The sequence below is a fragment of the Coffea arabica genome, chromosome 3e (genome assembly GCF_036785885.1).
Source record: "Coffea arabica cultivar ET-39 chromosome 3e, Coffea Arabica ET-39 HiFi, whole genome shotgun sequence".
Lineage (NCBI taxonomy): Eukaryota > Viridiplantae > Streptophyta > Magnoliopsida > Gentianales > Rubiaceae > Coffea > Coffea arabica.
This window is the reverse complement of record NC_092315.1, coordinates 16,402,853-16,420,479: the sequence shown is the minus strand read 5'-3', so window position 1 is coordinate 16,420,479 and position 17,627 is coordinate 16,402,853. Positions and strand designations below refer to the sequence as shown.

General features: G+C 35.3%; 1 protein-coding gene across 1 annotated transcript in view; it reads right to left on the bottom strand.

The window, feature by feature from the left end:
• LOC113734619 (purine permease 3-like) overlaps positions 1–12,768 on the bottom strand; it is a 28,249-nt gene extending 15,481 nt beyond the window's left edge. Inside the window, exon 1 of the mRNA XM_027261222.2 lies at positions 12,577–12,768. Coding sequence (XP_027117023.2) covers positions 12,577–12,768 — 192 coding nt within the window. The remainder of the gene's footprint in view (positions 1–12,576) is intronic.
• Between the last annotated feature and the right edge of the window lie 4,859 nt (positions 12,769–17,627).

Below are 17,627 nucleotides of genomic sequence, written 5' to 3'. Positions count from 1 at the left end.
TAGAAATAACACCTTAGATAATCACAATTAATGGTACCAGATTAATCATGATTTAAAGAGTCAAAGTGCTAAATAACTTGCTCAAATCATAGCAATCAAATAACCAAATAATAAATACTAACAATCATAGAAAGTTCAACCAAACCCAAGGTATAAACTTTAAAGACACATATTAAATATAAAATCCAGAACTTGTATATTAGCTAAACTTGGAATCAAATACAAAAGATAAAGAGTTGGAAAGGAAAAATAACCCTTGTCACATGAGCTCTTTCCTTGCCTTCTTCATCTCCTTCTTCATCTTTGCCTAGCTAATAAACAAGAAGGATGAACTACTACTCTATACTAAACTAATCTAATACTAAGAGAATGGAAAAACTACATTTTTGCAGACTCCAAGCTTCTCCCGTATGATTCCTCTCTCCTCATAGACCTCAAATGTCTCTACATATAAGCTGATGAAAAGTCCTTCCCTTACCAGTCATAAATTTCTGCTATGACTCTCCACTTTGATTCTCCAAATCTGGATTTGTTAAGGGAGTCAAAAATAATGGCTTTTGACTTGGAACCTTGGCTATATCTCTTCCTTATGTCTTCTGAAGCATGTGCAGCCTACGTTTTCTCTCCAACTCTAGCTGGAAAGTAGTGTGAAGATGAGAAAAATGGCTGAGCAAATTACAGAAATTCGGCTGCCATACACGTTTTTACTTTTGACCTCACTTCAACTGCATTTTTCTCCATGATGAAGGCCGAACTGGCTTTTGTGCAAAACACAAAAGTTGTAGCCCTTTGAATTAGAGTTCCAATGCTTCAAGAATCATCTAATTTGGAGATCGGTGGACTGAGATATGGTCAAAATACCATAGACTGGTCAATTCTGGGCTTCAGCTTTCGACCATCCAGATAAGTTTCTGTGTTTCGACCTTTTGACCAAGAAAACGGCTGAATTGGACTTTGATGTCTTCATACCAAATGTAGATATATCTCTTAGCTTCAAAATGGTACCAAGATCACCTTGATCCGATCATTGTAGCTCCTGATATAGTCAAAATACGAAAATGTGTCTGAGTTGTGAAAGCTGACTTTTCTTGATTTTTGTCCTCAAATTGCATTTCTTCCTTTTACACTTCATATTTTATTTTCACAACTTTAATCCATCATCAATAATCCAAATATATTCTCAATGCACTTCATTTGATGATTGAATCATTAAACCTACAAAATATGAAGTTTTTACCATAAAAATCCATAAAATGCAATGTTTAGCCACTTTAACATAAAATGTAGTTTTTTACCAAAACCTTAGTTATTCTAGTTATAAAACTAAATAATCAAACCAAAATTAACTAATAAAACACACTAAAAAATACGTAAAATAAACTCTTATCATTAGGGAACAATTAACTTAGCATTAATCAATCATTCGTAGCTTTTGACATTTAGGTCAAAGCAGCCACCTCAATTAGATAGATTAATTCTGTTCTAGAAATAGCAAAAGTTGAAAATATCGGAGAACTTTATAAAATTTAAACTCTTAAAAGACCCCAAATGGTAGTCAATAGTAACACAATTAATCTTTGGGATAATTTCAGAAACCTACCCTGAGGTATCCAGTAGTTTCACTTGATACTTTCAAACCTTAAAAAAAATCTCACTTGCCTCCTTTACTGTAGACTTTTTGTATCATTTAAAAATTATAATATTAACAAATTCATTTTGTGAGAGTAAATATAATTTCATTCCAAATTTTCCCTTTCATTGTCTTACTTTTTATTACCAAAATGGTGAGTATATTAATAATAAATGAAAAACAAAAACAAAAGGTACGAAGGTTTATTCTAATTGGACCAAATATAGTGTGTTTTTTAAATATGAAGAGTTAATATTTGAAGGTTTATTTGAAGTTTTTGCAAGTTACAAAGATAATATTTTTCTTTATTGTAAAATGTTTTGAGTAAATTTAAGAAGTTTTATAAATTGTTTACATATTTTTGAATTTTCTTTTTTCCCAAACAAGGGGCAGAAGATGAGCAGTCAAAACACTCTTAGGAAAAGGAAGAACTACCTATTGAAGGAGAAAGTCTTGGAGGCCTAATATCTATAAAGGGTTGGGGAAGGTCAGGATTGAACAATGAAGCTAAAGATGATGGAGTCCAAAGCAGTGACACCCAATTGCATCTACATAAACCCTACAGGTAACAATATTGCAAACTAATGACATAATTTCCATTGTTTGGTGAATAGCATCACATGATTTTATATCATGGTTGTCGAAACTCTATAGATGTTAGAAATTAGATCTATTCATGGGCCATATGGGAAAGTAAAGTAGAGAGAAATTTTGAACACCAAGTGTTTGCCAAAAAGAAAAGGAGAACTTCCAAACCAATTAGTAGAGGGAGTTGTTAGGATGGGATAAATAGGGGTCATAACTCTCACATTAGTAGCAATAGTGTAGTCATTATATAACAGGGGTACTGGTTGTTTCTATGAATTTCTTATAGATTTTGTTGGTTAGCAGCGCCTGTGTGCAGATTATATGTTATGTGTGGTTAGTACATACTATTCATGGCGACATACAAAACGAAAAAAAAATTGCTACAAAGATAGTTTCCTTAAGAATGCCTCTTACAACATGTTGTATAAGAGATATTTCATATGACTATATAATGACGCGGAGTAAAATTGTTATGCAGAGTAAAATAACATAACGCTTAGATTGGTAGACGCATTGCAGAGAAAAAGATTACAAGATTTTTTAGCTAGTAGGGTTGGACGCCATGTTGAATAACTGTTACATGCAGTGAGTCAGCAGTTACAGTAGCAAAACTTATATGTAATATTGCGTGAACATAATGTGAAATTGCTACCTATTGTTTGTTAGTTAACTCGTATTTGCATAATCATAGGATAAATAGAAGAAGAAATTGATTGTTTGAAACTTGATAGCTAGGGCAGTAGATGACAATTTGAACTGGGTAGGCATAATGAATAACATAGTTTTTAGCTTAGCATACTCAATGTGGAAAAAAGATTATAAGTTTTACTTTGCTAGTGTGCTTGGACATGAAGTTGGATAACTGTAACACGCAATGAATTAGCAATTACAGTGTAAGAACTGCTCTGTAAAATTTCATCAACGTAACTGTGAAATTGGTACCTCCGGATTATTACATTAACTCATATTTGTAGCGTAGGATAAGAAATAGAAGAAGAAGTCAATCCTATCAAACTTGATAAATGAGTGAGAGTAGATTATAAGTGGAATTGGCCAAACAGAATAATTAACCTACTGTTAATTTTGGCAAACAGAGTGTGGAAAATAGGTTACAAGTTTTCATAACTATTGTTACTAAGATTTGAAAGTGATATATTAGATATGTTAGTACTTTGTTATGCATTAAGAATAAGAGGAGAAAGCATAATGGAATTGAAGTGCAATTGTCTGTGTAAAACTCCAGTTTAAATGGCAGGAAAAAGATTGAGAACTTTAGGTAAGAAAGGTGGCAGAGATGAAGCAACAGGAAAGCTTGATGGCAGACAACCTGAGGTTCCATCTAAATCACTTAATACGTAAATGGCTAGTGTTTGTCTCTCGCAACATCTGTAGAACTCAATACGTGAGATTGATGATAATTACGCGCAACATGCAATGGGAAGAAGTCAGGGAAAAAAAGAAAAAAATTGAAGGTAAGACATCTTGTTCAGATTGCCTTTCTTAGTGTGGAAAAATGGTTACCAGTTATCTTAATTAGTGTGCATATACATCTTGTTAGATAACTATTACATTCTGTGATAGAACAGTGACAGTGAAAAAATACTTTGACATGGTTGTAAATACACAATCAACTAGTATAATGATATTAAATCAAGTCCTAGAAATTGATAATTGAACCCTTGTAAGGAAAGAAATGCAGACATAAGTTTACTCTTATTTATAAGTTGAAACCCTAATTAATTGTAGCAGATCAGTAATTGAAGCCTACAGTATGAAAGTTGATTGGCATGAATCTTGGTTCTAATGCCTATATGTTAGGCTGAATATACTTGTTGTTCAAATGTCTTGCAGATAATTGAATATATTATATCATTACTTTATCTTGATTTGGGAATGTCAGGAGAAAACCTTATCAACATGAAAACAACCACATAGCTATATCTCTACAGAAAAATGCAAATATCAACTATACCAAAGTTCTAGAATACATTCCAACTCACATAACTACTTTTTGTTGTGCTATTTCCAATCTATTTTTTATAAATATGCACAGTGAAGTAATTAATACCTCATTGATTATACCTCATAGATCATGTATATTTTCGTAAGCTAATTAATGCAGACATTAATAAACATTAGTAATTGTTTACTCTTGTTCATAAGTTGAAACCCCAACTAACTGTAGCAATTCAGTAATTGAAGCCTATAGTATGAGAATTGATTGGCATGAATCTTGGTTCTAATGTCTATATGTTAGGTTGAATGTACTTGTTATTCAAAATGTCTTATTCATAATTGAATCTGCTATATCATTCTTAGAACTACTATCTTGATTTTGAAATATTGGGAGAAAATCTTATGTAATTGAAATGTAATTGTTTATCAAAAAGCTGGTGCAGATGGCATGAAGGAGATTGAGAAGTTTGACTAAGAAAGCAGCTAGAAAAGAAAAAAGTGAAAAATTAGGTAGTAGCGAACTTGAAGTGCCATCAAAATCCTTGAATGTGTAAGTTTGTCAATGCTTTTATGTTGCACCAGTATGTTGGCAAGATAGTAAGACGTGATTGTTTGATTGATTGCAATTACGAGTTGTTGAATTGGTCTCACTTTGTTTTAATTTGCATAGATAAGAGTATATAAAGCCTTAGCTAAACTGATATGTGTTGAACAAAGTAAATAACCTTTACAATTTGCTTGAGCCGTGGCAAGATGGCACGGAAAAGGACAAAGAAGAATCCACGTGAAAAGAAAGAGTGTGCAACGTATCTGAAGTGACATTCAACAAATGAAAACCTTCTTGACGATTTCGGTTTCAATCGCCCTGCTGCTGCTAATAATAGCAGTTTTTCGCTGACCCCACGTTAGCTAGACTGGAAGACATATGAAGCGGACTTCGCTGGTAGGTAATCGTAGATGTAAGTTCATTCGCACAGTCTGTGACTTTTGTGTATACAGTTGAATGAAGACACAAATTTTTTTTGGGCCCAAGTTATTGGGAACTATTAAGTGTGTTACTTACATCTGAATTCACTTGCGCTACTCAATTGTTCTATGTTATTAACATTAGCAAGCCTGCCACTATTATGTTTATTGAACCAAACGAGATTGTATGGTTACCTTAATACACGAACTTCATATTTCATAGTGGAACTCCAACAATTCACTATGATGGTCAACACCAAAGTGCATATCTAGTCACAATTCGTGCGTTCTTACTTACAGCTTTGTTCGTTCTTATTTATAACAATGAAAATTAATTAAGTGTCTGAGACAACCCTCACTGCAAATTACTACATGCCTGTGGATGAAAAGGACATTCCAAACGCTGAACAGAGTGTTAAAAGGTTGGATCATAAACTGACCAAGGGCATAGAGTGTTACAATGCAAAATGTTGGGCCACCCAACAAATAGAAGAAGGTAAAGTGCAAACAGTGTATTTAGAGTGTTACTGTGTACGCAGACAGTAAAACTTATCGTCAATAATGTGTAACTCTGTATGTACGTGACCCCCAGTGTTGGTGTACAGGTCCTTTCAGGATAAAAGCTGCCAAAAATTGTGCTAAAGTCTGTAACTGATTAGCAACAGCTCGTAACACATAGTAAGACTCTCGGTACTACAAATTTCACGCTTTGTACATAAGAAAGCTTATCCGACATGGTTCAGGCGCTGCATGTGAGTCTACAGCTTCCACTCCCGTGATGTACTGGTTGGCCTCATGTGCATTGGGATCTGATATTTTACCATATTAGAGGGTATGGCGGACTATAAAAGGCCGAGGTTGCAGTTGTATATCCCTCACACAGACTCTAGTTTGTTCGTCCCCATTTTATTTTTACCCGCATTATTATTTAACTTCACACTTCCAATTTCTCTTCATATTAAAATGGCAATGGACCCGTGTACTAGATTCATTTTTTGTTATCTTCAACCTCCCTACAACAGGGATTACAATCTCATCAATACAATGTTCAGTTTTAAAAGAAGTTCTTGGGAGCCAAATAATTTCCTCAGGTTTGCTTGATGTTCGGGAAGATCTCGCTATTTTAATGAGATGTTCGAGAAGATCTCACTACATCAAATATTTTGGGGTTCGAAACGATCATCTCTATATTCTCAATAGACACTTAATAAAGTGTCTAAGAAATTTAATGTGTCGGAAGGAGGAATTATTGTTTGTGCCAAGGGCAATAGCACAAACAAGAGAAGAGGAAAGATTCATCAGATATTAACTAGTTGTAGTAACCTGAGGTTGTAACATTGAGGAATATCTAGTTGTAATATCACTAGTTTTAACTAGAGAAAACAAAAAACTACCGATTGCAAATTCATTAGCTGTAATGAATTGTAACATACACCTAACTGGTTGTAACTCAATCTGTACATGTCGTTATGACTATTTGTTGCATTTTAAATATTAGTTATCCATTTTCAAATTAGTTGTTCCAACGAAGTATCATGTTCTTCTGCGAAACTGTTACTTATTATGTGGTCGTGTGGAACCAAACCGAGCCGCCAATTGTAACTTCATTTCCGTACTAAAGGAGTAATACCTATTGAAGTGCCTGTAATACTATTTGTAATACTCATCGTTAATACAATTGTAAATCACTTGTCTAAATTTTAACATAGAGAAACATGACAAGGTGTCTGTACAAGCACATCAATAAGTTGTAACAGCTTATTAACTTCTTGTAACATACATATACGGCATTCTCTGGTAGGGACAACATGGCTGCATTTAGTAAATGTTCGTCCAAAACTACCGCAAATCTGGTGCTAGACACCTAATGTCTGGTGCAAGCACTAATTCATTGAGAGATTGTAGATTAAAACAAGCTTACAATACGGAACCGATCGAAACTGAGTAATATCATCTCGGGACAAGTACGAACATCAGTAAATGAGGTGAACTTTGGGGACGGATATTCGGAACTCAATTGTTTGGAACAACCAATTGGTTTGTATTCATAAAAATTGTAGGTACACATCATTCATCAACCTGCACATTGAGAAGAGTTGACGTCAACAGTTAGTCTCAATTCTTGGGTGTTATTTCTTTTCTGAATTGCGTAACGATGGCAAATCAGTTAATAAAGTTTATGGAACATACGGTTAATGATATACGCTGTCGAAGTATCCAATTAACAAGACTACATAAATATGTGATGTAATGATAAAAGCTTGTCGCCTGGGGTGATGGTGAAAATACATGATATGTATCATTATCGCAGTGTGTTGAAATTGCCGCACGCTCCGCCTACATTGTACAATATAACTATTCAACTGTCAACAACTCAGTAGCAATGCCTATATTGCTCAGTTACAAAGTTAAATTGGACTAGACATTATAACAAAAACGATATTTCAGACCATTAAGATATCTTTGACGGAGTTATACTTGAAAATATAAAAAATTTGGGGTGCATCCATTCTGTAGGGACACTTCCATGTGACCCCTGATTAGCCAATCGGTAGACTTTCGAATAATACAAAACAATATGTCATTAAAGTATTATATGTTAACTACAAAATATGTATGCTTTGACAGCGTTCGAGTGCCCACCATTACAATTAAAGAAAAAGTAGCTCTACGATACGAAAAAAGGACTTTATTTTATCTACTAAATGTATGCATACCGTTTGACTTTTCTCGATTTCGGGAGCAACAGCGTTTGGAGGGCCATTCACTGACTGGCTCATTGAATGCGTCTACGAGTTTTGTATGGGCCAAATAATTATATAAGACAGACAAAAAAGGTATATCAGGAGGGATGTCAGTCGTAACAAAATCATCACACAATGTAACATCATTATAACTAATTGTGCTGTGAGAAACATCCAAATAAAAGTTAAAACCATGCCTATTTTATACTAACCGAAACCGAGTTAGTTGATGAACGGCATCCCATAAACATGTGTTCATCAAGTGAAACCGATGTCGGCTCCGATTCTGAGACCTGTATTATTGACACGATAATAATGTTATTTTTATCGTGAATGGTACCTATTCATTAGTTAACCGTACAATGATAACATAGTTGTAGCATAAATGTTTACCATCATAGTTATTGAATCCTTATCGTAGTCTATGTAGTCTTTGACAATCTAGATTTTCTTTTTAATCTGTCAAATTTATCGACCTAATTTCGTATCACTTTACTTCTCTTCCCACCGGCACGTTTTTTAATGCCTCTTGCGACTACTGCCTCTCCTATTTCATTTACAAATTGAATCTTATCCTATTCCACCTCCCTCCTTTCTCATAAGCTCATGGCTCTGTTTCAATGAAAATCCAGCATCCTCGCTTATTTCAATTTGGAATCCTTGAGCCTCACTCACTTTTCTTTGTGATGGCATCATGTGCGAACATTAAGCAATGTGCAACTCATGGTTATGCTCTAAGACAAGGTCATGCACACGGTACTTCATTGTCCCTCTAAGCAACACGATAACCATTTTAGCTCTACGCCTTGTTTTCGTCTGCGCTCGTGTCTTCTTTGGCATCACATCACCTTCGTACTTGCGCTTCACACCTTCCTTGCAGCAACTATATCTCCTAAACGTGGTCACGCCTCTTTGTCTTTATTCAGATAGTTTTTGCGTACACTAAAATCCATTTTAAAGGCATATTTGTTGTAAAACTTGTACGCATTCTCTTCACTGTTGAACTCCATTCCTAATTCAGGGGGTCCCATCTTCTGTCAATTTGCTGCAATCCATTACTTCTGCTCCTGCCAATTATGCATCAAACACCCTAATTTGCAACATTTCATGAATAGTATGTACATAAACGACAACATAAATGTATATTACCATTCATAATGTGTTATGAATCTCACATTACTCGTATACCAAATCCTATTATTACACTTATCAATATGATTAATGATTCACATCACCTTACTTTTACTCTAAGACAACAGCATTATCTATGTACAAATACAACTCCATGTACACTAAATTATACGGATTGTAATATATTGGTCACACGATGTAAGTCTATTTTAACTGTATGTATATCCACACTGGTGATTATATTTCGGTTCTAGATTCTTTAGCTCACTGGACCTTATGTCATTCGTTAATGACAACCGCCTAAGCCAACTCCGCATTTTCTACTATTTCTACATTTTGAGGGCCAAACAAGCACTTTCTATTCATTGTAATATATTTCTTACATCATGTAATTTACTTACAACACAAGGTACACCCATTTATTATTTACATATATGTCTTTTCCTCTGCTTCACCTCATTCAACTCTACGCCTCCATTTTATACATACTGCATGGTCAGGAGAGGGACAAACTAAGATTGCATGATGAGCATGGACCAACTACATATTACTCATTTAACACATTGCATTCAGTCACGTTACCTTGGTCTGCTAATACGCTTTATGTTTCACCGAACTCGGAGAATGCGGTTGCTTCTGCTATTAAATTGCACAACAAAATCTGGCTTCGTGAGATGATGAATTTTCTCTGTTTCCTTCTACTTTGCCGCCTGCCTTACACACATTCAAAATGGATACAACACTCTCATACCCAGCTTCAAAATGCATACAACACTCTCACTACACTGTTTGCTTTCTTCCTTATTCACTCAACACCATACCCCAGCTCTTTCCACCCATTTTTCTGTCAATTGCTACCTTCAGCAGGACGCCTCCTCTCTTCCCTCAATTTTGTTTTGTGCAGCTCTCTACTTTTCTGTTTGCTTTCTTCCTTATTCACTCAACACCATACCCCAGCTCTCTCCACCCACTTTTTTGTCAATTGCTACTTTCAGCAGGACGCCACCTCTCTTCCCTCAATTTTGTTTTGTGCGGCTGATTCAAATTTTCAACATGATTTTCAAAATTGAAACTTTTTCGTTTGGTCCGTCATGTTCCCGTTTTGGCTAAACATTTTTTTTTGGAACGGCGTCGTTTTTGGGGCTTGTTGAAGGCTTCCTGACATGAAATATTTCTCGCCTCACATTTGGGTCTTGTGAGAAGACCGTTCAGGAGCGGTCGGTCTGATGACCGCTCCTGCCCCTAATCCCCCAAATCCCTTCTCCATCTTTTGTCAACATTTACAGTTTCAGCACATCAACATGGATGAGTGATTAGTACTCGTTTTACATGTTTTCATATGCTTGCTGACACGTGTTTTAGTGTGTTTTTATTTAAATTTAACTCGAATAATTAGGTTTTCAGTTAAGTTTTGCATTTTGTGGTTAAAGTGAGGAATATTGCATTTCTATAGACTTTAGCATGGAAACTCTATGTTTTTATAGGTTTAAAAGCTAAGTCATCAAATGGAGCGAAGTGAGAAGATATTTGGATGATTGTTAATAATTTAAAATTGATTTCAAGATTATTAATGATTTCAAGTTGATTTCAAGTTACATAAAGTGCAATTTAAACATAAGTTATTTTGTTATTTTGTGGAACATAAGTTAAAGCTGTGAGTTAGATAACTACTACTAATATTTTATTTGTCCCCCACAATTTAATGAAGAATAGAAAGATGTCACTTGTCACCCCCCAAATCATATCCGATTCAGATAATTACCCGCTTTAAATATTCAGAACCATATGCAATATCTTTTACAACTTGTACATCATTGCATACATGCTGGAAAGCAATAACACAAATGGTAGAAGCCAAATATATTGTTCATGGAGAACAATGAACTCGCAATGGGAAAATAGTTATCCTAGATAATCTGAGCCAAAAACTTTTAACACAGGCAATTAAAACAACTATATTTCCTGGCCCACACCCCCAAGATCTATATTGTCTAATCCCACAATTCCTAACTTTGTGTCCACTAAATTTTTTCCAAGAACTGGAGGACTCTTCTAGCAATTAGATTTCCCACCATTTTTAGTTGAGCACAAGTCAGAAAGGTGACAACTAGCTGCATGTTCGATCATGTGATATTCACATTATATACGTAATTTTTAATCTACTTTTTATCTCACATATATTACATCACAAAAAGTGATACAGTTTTATTCTATTTTTTCACAAATAATCTCCTATCCACACACATTCAGTGTTTCCTCCAGCATTAACAGTTAACATGAATTTGACAGGTACACAAGCCCCTTTTTATAAGAGGGAACATAAAAGGGAACACAAGCCATAGGACTAGATGAAACCCATTTCCTATCCTTTTTATTTTTTTTTTCAGTTATGTGTTTAACATTATTATCGTTTTCAGGAAGCATAATTGGACCAAAGGCCTTAAAAGAAAAGAAGGTTTGCTTGTTTATTAGTTTTAATCATCTTTTTTTTTCTTAATTTTATCCTCCTAAAAATTTGACTGCTTGAACAAAAAAACAAAAGTGAACAATAACTTGCCAAATTATTGAGTAAAGTAAGGTTCTGAAAATGGTACAATCTGTTGTTATATTTAATTTGATGAAAGATTCAAACTTGAAACTTGTTTGATGGAAAAGATGGCAAATCTAGTAACTTTTATGAGTGGAAAACCAAATAATAAAGGTGTTTGTTTGAAATTTTGGATTTTAACGTGGTCAAATTACGCCTTTGACGGGACATTCTTTCTAAAAATATCTCTTGATAAATGGCTTTTTTTATAGTTCACTTCGGATTTGGGAGGATAAAAGGATATAAAAGAAATGATTTGTAAAAGAAGATGATTGTAAGCCCCCCCCCGACAAACACATAAAACACCGACCAAAAACAGAACACACAAAAAAAAAAAAACCTTCCACAAAGTTTGACAAGATGGGTTTGACAAGCTTCCGGTTGTTGCCGCAAGAAGCTTAACTACAAAAGTGAAAAATTATAAGGGGAGGGAGTTGGCAAGGACCTCGTCGATTCTTGGTCTAATTTGTGGACTTGTAGGCTATTGGGTATTTGCTGAACTTAAAAAATCTTTTATGAAGCCGTTATATCATGAAAGAAATACTTTGTTCCAGGAGAACCCAACCACTTTCAGCTCGCAAATCTATCGTGTTATATTGAAACTCATATTTGACTTTCAAGTCTTCCTCCCACCCATTTTTACTTGTATGTCTTAGGTTTACTTGAAATGTGATAATCAAAAAATGAAAAAAAAAGTTTAGAAATTACTTTTGTTGTTTCATTGAATCAATATAGAAAAATAGCACTATCTAATTAATTGGAAATGATTTCTATGATATTACATGCATTCTCAGCCATATCTCAAGTAGTAGCTAATTTCAATCCAAAGCAGAAGGATCTTGCTAGGAATACTGAAATCTTTAATCTAGACTTTTAATCTTATTGTTAATTAATTGATTTATTGGCTGTACAATCTTAGCAACTTTAACCAGATTTCTAATTAGTTCCCAAGTTTCTTCCCATGACTTTCTTACCAGGTTTCCATGATTTTCATTGTCAATCTCAACGTCTAAAAAGAGATTGCTTCTTCCTCTAATAACCCGCCGTTCCCTCTTGTCCATCAGCAGGTTTCCATGATTTTCATTATCAATCTCAACGTCTAAAAAGTGATTGCTTCTTCCTCTATTAACCCACCTTTCCCTCTTGTCCATCACAGTTCTTCTCATCCTTATGGTGATTCTCAACATATTAACTTGAATAGTATGCCAAATCTTTAAGATATATTTCATTCTCAAGGGACCATTCCTATTAAAGTCTAAAGGTATAATTTATTTGACACACATTAATCTAGCAACAAAGCACGAGTTTTGCCGGGGGAAAGGGCTCATTTTGTTTCATCAATCATTTGTGTTGTAAAATCTAACATACTTTGGTCTCTTTTTATCAGATGACAGATTCAGTTTGGAAGACCATCCACATGGAAATTATTGTGCATATCATTGGGAAAGCTATGGCTAAACTGATACTGCTGCTTGGCAGATTTATAGAGAAGGTTGAGGACACAGCAGCTGAGGGGGGCACATTTTGTTTCATCAATTCTCTGTGTTGTAAAAACTAACATTCTCTCTTGGTCTATTTTTATTAGATGGATGAAAGTTTGAAGGCCATGGATATGGTGATGCAAATAATTTTTAATATCACTGGGAAGGCTATAGCTGAAACGATACCACTGCTTGGCAAGTTCGCAGAAAAGGTGGAGGGCATAGCAGTTGAGAGCATGGTTCAAAGAATCCGCCAAGTCTGAGATGACTCGGCTGAGTCATCACCGGAACAGAGCTCTCCATTCTAATATCGAGACGAAATGATTTCGAAGTACATGAATCGTCGAAAACTCGGTCAAGTCACCTAGAACTCGGCTGAGTCATCGAGAACTCGGCTGAGAAGTCTCTGACAAGAATAGAAACGACTGAGTCACACTGAGTCATCCCGAATCAACTTGAATCCAACAAAAAAAGTATATTTTACAGATTTTCTTTTATTAATTTTTTTAATTATTTTTGTTTAGCATATTTTTTAATATTATTTATAATTTTTAAAATATTAAATGTTTCAAAATTTGTATCTCTCCGAGATCGATGTGGAGCAATCCGGGCTGCGACCGCGACCGCGATTGCAACTTTGAACCATGATTGAGAGGGCGGTGCATTTTGTTTCATCAATTCTTTTGCTCGTAAAAACTAACAATAACATTCCTTGTTTGTTTGTTTTTATTAGATTTTGGATGCAAGTTTGAAGGCCATGGTTACGGTGATGCAAATCATTATGACTATCATTACAAAGGCTACAGCTGAAATGTATCGACTGCTTGGCAAGTTCAGTGAGAAAGTGGAGGACATGGCATTTGAAAGGGCTGCAAAGCTATCAGTGGATGCAGGGACAAGTTACTTGGGCTTGGGATATGATGTGCAATTGCTGTCTAGGAATCGGAACACATTGAGGAGTAGAGCATCTGACATAAAGGAGGCAGTGAAAGAGCCAAGGTGTCCGGACGACAGAAGAGGAAAACTGAGGTTAAACATTAGAGGAAGTAGAAACATTAGACAATGATTTCATTGCATTGCTGAGAAGGAAACAATAAGAGGGATTTTTGAATCGTTTCTTGATTGGAGGCCATGCCAGTAAGATTAAAAATCAAGTTGTCGAATTAACTGAACAAAGCTAGCATTTTAACGGGCTTTTGGAGGAAAAACCAGGAGAATGAAAGCCCTAAAAACCAAGAGAAGTTGGAGAACCAAAATTATGATAAAATTAATAGTGCTGTCATTTGAATGAACATCCAAGTAGGATTTGATCTCCTTCAAGATAAATGCAGATATATTTTTGTTTTGTGTTTTTTTGGGTTACTTTTGTCTTTTGATGACTCTGTGAGAGTTTTATCAAGAGGAAAGAGTTGAGGTGAAGCGTAAGACATAAGATTAAACGAAATAGTTAACTTCATTTATGAAAATCTTTTTAGTCCTTGATTGGTAATAATTAGTATCAATGTTATTTGTTTTCTTCTTTTTTCTGATTGTTTACTGATATGTTCTTGTAAATTAAAAAAAAAAAAAGAATAATTACTTCAACAAAATTTTCTATGAGGTTGTAAGATAAATATGCACTTCTATCTATACAGTGGTGTAAGGTGTGAATGCTATATTTATTGAATGACGCCTTGTTTGGATTGCCATTTTTTTTAAATATTGTTATACTTTTTGTGAATACATTTCTCAATTACTTTTTAATATTACATATAATAAATCCCTACAATATATTTTTCTACAAAAATTTCAGAAAATAACAATCCAATTTTATATTTTCCCAAGAACTTGGTGTAGGTGAGGTGAGGAAACTTTAATGGTATGAAGTACAAACCATAAAAGAGTACCAGAACTTTAATTGAAAAAATTCAAGACATGTCCATGTCTTATTTGCTCAAGTAAGAAAATTTTGCAAATCAATTTTAGACTAGACAAAAGGAGGAACCATGCACAGGTAATTTTGCAGCGACTTGACATCTCAATTTAGAATACTCATGCCATTTGTTACTATTGTTTCTACACCAAACCATTTACTTTGCCAATAATCCCGCCTGCGAGATGTATATGTTTTACTCCATTTTCAGTTCACCACTTTGAAAAGCCTTCCTTGCAATTTCCGAGAAGTTTCCTTTAGCCGTTGTTGTCAAACCAAGTCATTTCCTGTACAGGGGTGGTCCCCTTCTAATTGTCCATTTTGTTGAGGCACATATGGGCAGGCGTCCGTTTAGACTTTAGATGGCCTCTGTTTGGCCTGTTTTAACCAACAAAAAAAAATTTAAAACATCAATTATGGTAATATTTTAAAGCATCCAAAAGTTTTTAAAAAATACAAAAAAGGTATACATTAAGTAGGATACTGGTGGTGGGTGGCAAAGATTGCCATTTGTGAGTGGCAAGGTGAGGGCTTTGAAAAAATAGGCTCCGTTTGGATCCCCTATTTTTAAGGGTGTTTTTGAAAAATTTTACTATAACAGTTTTTGAAATACTTTTGATGTCGTTTGGATGGCTATTTTTGAAAAACTCATTGTTTTTTAAATACTCTGCATTTGGATTGACCTGTATTTAAAAAACAACTACATTTTGATGAATACACTGCATTCGCTAAGAAGCATTTGTCTGCCCCCCAATCATGAAAATGCGTCATTGTTGGGTTTGAAGGTACAGATATTAACAATATTGGCCTCTTCGGAGCTAATGCGGAATTTTTTATACCGATGTTTGGCCTTGTAATCCTGAACGGAGTGGAAAATTGAATTACCCACTTGCAATTTACCGCCAATCATGCATAACCATGGTGCCCAATCTGTACTTATTTGAGTGGATAAGGTAAATCCAACAGTTAAAACCAAATTTGCAGTAGTTTGAGAAAGTTGCAGATCTAATCATATTTTCGGATAATTAGCATTCTTACACGATAGAAAGCAAAACACTCAAATTGATAAAGGAATTCAACGTTTGATCAAGCCAAGAAGAATATTGTCCAATCCCTAACTTTGTTAAAAAGCATTAGACCTATGCCTATTGGCCATTTCTGAGTTCTGTCCATGAAGATACATGTGTGCTGCTATTGTCCGCCAATCTTCGCTCCAATTATTTATGCCCTACTACGACATATCGATGGGTTGGACCCACTGGACCTGATTCCCTACTATCTGTGCATTTGCAAATGCTCTAAGGGCAACTTTTTCGTTGAAGTACTCACCATTGGGCACATAATCTCGCATGAAGTTATGCAGAGTACAACATGCAAGCACAATATTGCTTTGAATATCTATTAGATAGTTCTGCATTGGACCTTTGAATATTGGAAATGCCTCTTAAGAATTCCAAAAGTTTGTTCTATAATATTTCTAAGCGAAGCATGTCTCCGGTTGAACAAAACTTTAGCTGTCCGCTCATGTTGCGTGCATCGCGCACCCTAAACGGTGCCATGAACCCAGACATGTTTGTGTAAGCAGCATCCACCGCATAATATTTCCCTGTCAGCCAAGCCCAAGAATACCAATTAGTGTATTTATTAATTTTACCGAAACAAATATCGTCTCTCTCGTGGTTCATCTATTAATCATTTGCTAACTCCATAACTAGTCACACTTAATGTCGAGTTTTCGAAGATAGATGAGTTACATACCTTGAGGTAGCATTGGAAACCCCGAATTTGGATCAAACAAGGTGTTTTGGAAAATTCTACCATCGTGGGCACTTCTCTCCCAATTGACCCGAATATAGATAAATCGCATATCATGATTGCAAGCCGCAAGCACATTTTGACTTAACCCACCGTGCTTATTTCTGTACCTCTCTCTTATCTCTACCCTACACCAAACGGAGACATGGGTTCCATCTAAAGCCCCAACATAATCCTACATAAGTTGAGATAATTATTGTTATGTAAAGTAATAAAGTGTTTTAAACAAGAAGCAATCACATGAAAAATTACTTACCCTGAACCACAGCCAAAACAGTCCATTGTCCATAATTCTGGGATGCGTATCATCGTAGTTTCTTGATCTAAAGAGATCACGACCAAGTCGCACCAAAGCTCAGAGGACACGATATACATGTCGATCAACCGTCTCCGTTGAATGCTGGAAGCGCTCGACTAGAACCCGATGTCACTCATCATGGCTCAAGCACATTAGTGTTAAAGCAACGGACTCATGAACCCCAACCCTCTGATATGGATATGCATGCCAGTAACCACGCTCAACCAATAGATCGCACAACTGTTGGGACATGAGAACATCCAAGTGCATGTTCTCGGTAATTCTATCTCGATGGCCGTTTATCAATTCAATCATATAATCCCTATCGGATAGTGCACTATTTTGGACTCTTCTTCTTCTCAGGACACGATTAATGAACGGGTCAAAGAAAATCAAACCAAGTAGTGCAACTGTCATAAGGACATTGTCGAGATCAATATCGTCTCTCTCGTCGTCCAGGTGTCCCCCCTGAATGTGGATGTGGTTATCCATGAAGCAGCCACCACCTTCGTCTACAAC